This window comes from Alligator sinensis, unplaced genomic scaffold, assembly GCF_000455745.1.
Source record: "Alligator sinensis unplaced genomic scaffold, ASM45574v1 scaffold720_1, whole genome shotgun sequence".
Lineage (NCBI taxonomy): Eukaryota > Metazoa > Chordata > Crocodylia > Alligatoridae > Alligator > Alligator sinensis.
The window spans coordinates 1,672,687-1,678,686 of NW_005842026.1; the positions used below are offsets into that span (position 1 = coordinate 1,672,687).

At 40.6% G+C, this 6,000-nt stretch overlaps 1 protein-coding gene across 11 annotated transcripts in view; it reads right to left on the reverse strand.

The window, feature by feature from the left end:
* Positions 1-6,000, reverse strand: part of NUBPL (nucleotide binding protein like) — a 256,910-nt gene that overhangs the window by 79,147 nt on the left and 171,763 nt on the right. For all 11 annotated transcript variants that reach the window (XM_025202457.1, XM_025202466.1, XM_025202456.1 and 8 more), the window contains one exon: positions 2,673-2,766. In XM_025202457.1, the coding sequence (XP_025058242.1) occupies positions 2,673-2,766 (94 nt within the window). The remainder of the gene's footprint in view (positions 1-2,672; positions 2,767-6,000) is intronic.

Genomic DNA, 6,000 nt, shown 5'->3' on the forward strand with positions numbered 1-6,000 from the left:
CATTTTGGTTCAAGTCTGTGAGGCTGTCTTGCTTCAGAACTGCAATGCTCTATTTCAAAAGAACTTCATGCAATAAAAATAATCAGGCCAAGTTAAATAAGTTACTTAGTAATATAAAAAGAAAGTAAATGCAGAGTTATTTACCATAAGGAATAAAACTGTTATTCCAGAATAATACAGTGTCCACATAAGGATTCATACTAAAATAACTAAACAAAAATATTTATTTCAGAATAGCTATTTTGGTCATTTCCAAGTGTAGACAAAGCCTAATATATGCTCTTGTGTAATGCTTATAAATTCTCTGGAGCACTGTCTATGGCAAGCCTGCGTCTGTCAGTTGATCAGAAGTAAGTTTTGTATGTTAGCTGTGTTGTTTTTGACTTGCTGAAGCTGTATTTCTCACAGTACTCATTTATATTCACCCTTTTCTTCAAGAACGTTTCTAGATATAGACAGAACATCAAGAAACATGCTCGCATACAAATCCTGATTGCACAGAATTGTTCAAATCAAACACAAGGTGTTAGAAACCTAAGGCAGTAGCTGGTGTTACTTAAGTACACAATAGGAAGTTTCTGCAGGAAACTTCAGTTAGTAACACTAATGCAAATGCTTTAAAAATCTAACATAGTTTTATAAATAAAATAGAAACAGGTCTGACCTGCCAGGTCAACTGAGGAACTCCTGTAACCCAAAGCACAAGTTCTAAATAACTTCACTTAAAAGGAAACATTGACAGGTGACAGACACAGGTAAAGATACAAATCAGGGAAGTAGATAAATATATTTTTTTAATTAGCTGAGCCAAATTGATATACAACTTACAGAAATATTCAGTATAAGTATGTACTTATTAAATCTAGAAGCAACCTAAGAGCCCTGTGGCTAACTGAAATAGCCATCAAAACTTACTTAAAATACTTAAAAAAATTAACACTACTATTGTAATTTCTTCTTGTTACTTTTATAAGAGAACAGCAGGGAAAAAGTGTGCTGAAGAAAAATGAGTTTATGTTAGTCTATTTGAAGTAAACAGTGTGACAGCTTTAAAATATACCATTTACAACAGGGGTTGGCTATATTTTGCAGCAGGAAATTGCTTTAATATGGGTTGCTTCCAACGCAATCTATACCACCAGAGCCAGAGCTAGAGTCACCACCCCCTAACTCCCTACAGTGACACCACCACTCCTCCTCCCTACTGACCAGCTACTGCATGGGTGAAGCCCCATCACCAAAACACCACACATGCCTCCCCAGTTCCATGGCCTATGGGCTGTAGGTTGCTGGTCCCTGATCTATACCAAAGCAGCAGTCTTGACTGGGTTGAAACTTAAGGGTCCCAGTGGAAACAGAGATTTAAAAAACAGCCTCAGACAGACATCCTAGACAGTGTAGTCCTCAGCCTTTTTCCAGGTGTGAAGCATGTGTTCAGGAGCAGGTGAGTGGAGCATGTTCAGGCCCACCCCAGAACACATTAATGCCACTACCATGTGCCTTAACATATTACCTTTTTGTATATCAACATATTTACCAGAGGTCAGAAAAAAAATTAGAGCAACTGCTCCATTAATTACTCGACATCAATGGCAATTTTTAGAGTAATTGTATATTTCTGGAAACATTACTTAAGGTTCAAAATTCCAGTTTCTCTTTTCACTATCAAATTCCTAACATTCATTCTTTTACTGTTGATAACACTTTCTGTAGAAGCATATCAGATAGGAAAACCCACTTCAACTCATTAGAAGCCTTCTTATAGGCTTCCATGAGGTACTGTGCAACATTTCAGATGCCACATCTTCAACTCCCATGGGCTTCAATAGAATTTGAGGGAACACAATACATTGCTAGATCAAGGAACCAGGATTTAAAATCTTTTGGTAGGGGATAGGGAGGGAGGACCCGTGCAGGCTGCTTTGCCCCAAGCCATGGTAGAAAAAGTGGGACTCGGCTCACAGCAGCGAAACCAAAGTGCCACAGTGGGTCTTCTGGTTTTGCTTTTACCACGTTGATTGGCAGGGGGGTTCATAAGGTATCAAAGGTTGAGGACCACTGTCTTAAAGGATTATCTGACCTATAACTAAAAAAAAAAAATCATAAAGACAAACTGTAATCATTCATATGCAGCATGGATCAGAGATGGGGAATATATTTTCCAATATTAACAATACCTCTATCAATTTTTAATACATTTGCTTTTTTCCCCCAAATACCGATTTGTTCAACTTTTATATCTTTCTGACTGCAGCTGCAGAAAAAACGCATTTTATATTAGTGGTATGTTAAGACTGCTGTTTGTATACCTGTAATCATCATCACCATTTAGGCTGAACATAAGCAAGAACTTCTCCCTAAGGATAACTAGAACCTGGAACACACTCCTGGCAGAGGTGGTGCGGTTGCCAACCTTGGAGGTGTTCAAGAGGAGGCTGGATAAGCGGGTTTTTAAGCTAGTTTAAGCTCATTAACCTCCTGCCTATGGCAGGGGACTGGACCTGAAGATCTTACAGGTCCCTTCCGGTCTACTGATTCTATGATTCTAACCATTTCATAGTATATTATTAAACTCTTCTAGCATTTTTACTGTTACTTTCTAAAAGATTTTTCTATAGCTACAAAAAATTAAAATGACTTTACATTTTTGAAAAAGGCAAGCAAAAATGTACCTGCAATTGGAATATTCTGTGAGACTGATAACTGTACATCTCCTGTTCCAGGTGGCATGTCAATTACTAGATAATCCAGTTGACCCCACTCTACCTAAAAAAGATTGGAAATACATTTAAAAAAAAAAGATATGTACCTCCTTGGAAACATAGCTTAAAATTAGCATGGTATACTATACAACAGAGAAACCAGTGGCACATCTCAGGAGACTGATACGGTGACTCCTTTTTAGTCTTGACTTCATCAAGTAACAAAGATAGGGTTTTTTCTAAACAATTTGCAAATTTGTAGACTACTCAAAAGTTATGAGCATAACTTAGCTATGAAGAATAATCCTCTCTGACCTCTTTCCCACAAAATGTAGCAAAAGTCTCATTAATGTACAACTTTTACATCAGAAATACTGATGTAATACTTTATTCTAACCTGTGTTTATGTAAACCTTAATCTAGTCCTTCTTATATAATCAATATTATTTAGGAATAGTTTCCATTAACTTGTAAAGCATTTTTTCTCACTGTTTGCACTTTGATACTTGAAACTATATGTAAATCTCCTTTTTCTGGTTTGCTATTGCAGTTACTCATGTATAAATAGCTATCAGTACTGAATTTTTATTCAAGGAAAAAGAAAACAGTAAAAAAATCAAGAGCTCATTATATACAACCACTATGTATATAAGGCATAAAGTAGTAAGTTTAGACTTGGTGCCTTCCACCCACAAAGTGTCCCATTAATATACTGGGTTCAAACCAGAATGTGCTGTTATTATTTGGTGTTATCTGTACAATGTAAAGTAAAAGTATCATTTACCTAAAAGCTTCCTAAGGATGTAGCTATACCTAAAGAAGCTCAACACTGGGATGGCACAGAATTGCACCAGTGCAGAGTTAAGGTTGTTCAGTGGTGCCTAGTGTTCTTACAGAATATGAAGAATAGCTAAATTTAACCTGAAAACCAAGATGAAAGCCAGTAAATAAAAATTTTAATAATATGCTACTCCCATGTGACAACCTTAACTTGTCCCCCTGGAGCTGGCAACAGATAATAGGACTGCTTTTATAAGAGAACCTAATAGGTGGGCCACAATAACTAGGGGTCTACCAAACTCAAGAAGACGGCTGCCCAATTTTGCGTGCAGATACTGGGGGCCAGTCGCCATTTTCATGGGCTGATTGCAGTGGGGCCCCTCACCTCTGATTGGTCAAGGGACCCCAGCAGTCCTGCCCCTCCCCACAGATTGCCAAATGGCCCAAAACCGTGGCTTAATGACTTAATAATGTTTCCCTTAATGGCTTCTTTGGGCTTAATCAGGGGATTAAGCCCATGAAAGCCATTAACTGATGCATTATTAAACAATCTAAGCATTTAATTCAACTCTAAATTGAATTGTGCAATGAAATTAAAGCTATACACAACATGAATTGTAACTAATACCTTCTCTATACACTTTATTAAAGGGCACTGTAAAAAGGAGTTTACTCAATGCTAACCTTGAGACAGGCAATTCATGCTATTAAACGCCAGCATGCTGCATTCAGTGACAGTAGCTGCAGATATTCTGTCTCTGTGGGGTGAACACATGTCCATACACTGAGATGGCATGTTCGGAGTCCAATGAGTTCATTGGAATGATGAGGCAGCATCTTGCCAGGGCATAGAGATGTGGAAACCAGTCACAGACAGAATCCCAAAATACAGCCACAGACCCAGGCATGGGCATCTGGCACTCTTTGACAAAGTTAATGTAAGCAGCACATTCATTATCATGCTCTTTTTGCCATGCAGGAACTGATTTCAGTAGCTGAGAGTCACAAGTCAAAACAGGCACCTGGTTGGAATCCAAAATGCGAACAGCATTAAGGAAGGAGGAAGATGGTTGTCTGAATTGTGGTGGCAGTGACAAGCCATACCTGTAGTACTGGTTCAGCTTCACAGCTATTACCTGAAAGAGTTCTCATTTACACTGGTTTTCACAAGGACAGCTTGAAGTTCCTGTGATGCCCTGTTTCTGACCCAATTTATCAAATTCATCAGCTTGTGTGCATGAACTGGGTAGCATTTTCAGTCACAAACTTTATTTGAAATTGAATGTCACCTTGCCCTAAATGATTGAAGCTTAAGCAAGCACTGTGTGCTGGGTGTGATTTCCACATTCTTGTTCATAAACTGCTTGGTATGGTAACAAACCATGCTGAATCATGCTTCCTGAGCACAGGTTCTGGCGACAACGGCACGGTACCATACAAGTCCCCACTTCAATGGGTGATAGATTCCCTATACTGGACTTTATGGCCCGGACAGCACTTGAAGGCTTCCTTGAATGAGGATACCAGGCTATTCACATCAGGGAACTGCATATGCCAGGTGTCACTTGCTAAAAACAGAAGGTGTGCATCGCAGGTGACATGACCTGCACTGGTCAGCATTCCTTGGAGAACATCAGAAAAACCTTTGTAACAGGTTAGGTGCCTGAGGGCCATTGTGATGCCCCCTGCAGGTACCCCTCATCCCTGCTAAGCTTTCTCTCTACCCTGGCTTTCAAGGTCTCCCCTTGCCTTCTCATATGCCATGTCTTGATAAAAATTTCATTAAAAAGAGGCTGCCCTCAGAGACTGGCAAGCCTAAGAAGCTCTCTCCTCTCCAGTAATCAACTCTCTTGACTTTATTTGCCTTAAGGGCTTATTGTGTGCCTTCATTCATCCACATACCTCATGCCTTGAAGGTGTTTTGGGTGACCAATCAGGTGGGACACTTGTCCTCAAGTCACAAGGCCACCTCAAGCCTTTATTCCCTTGTTGGGGCTCCAGCCTTACCAGCTTCCAGTCCTCTACTCTGGCTGGTTCCTTATTCAAGGCCACTGTTCTAGACCCGGCTTCTGTGCCCCAGCCCCAAGCTCTGCCCTTATCTGGGCTCCAGGCCCTTTGACTCTGAGATCTGTTCCTATCTGGGCTCCAGACCCTGCAGTCGCCAAGCTCTGCCCTTGTCTGGGTTTTGGACACTGTGGCCCCCAAACTCTGCCCTTATCTGGGCCCTCTGACTATGCCTTGAGCCTGCACTTAGCAGGGATCAAGGCAATCACATGCCACTAGGGCACTAATGGGATCTCCAAGTTTCCCTTTACAGTCGCACCCAAATCACCGGTTAAAACACGAACATAAATTTACACCCTCTAGCAGCAACACAAACACCCAGCCCACTAGCTGCCTACCATCCTTCTTCCAGGATGTGAATCACGGCCCTTGGGTTCATAGATTCATAGATGCTAGGGTCGGAAGGGACCTCAATAGATCATCGAGTCCGACCCCCTGCATAGGCAGGAAAGAG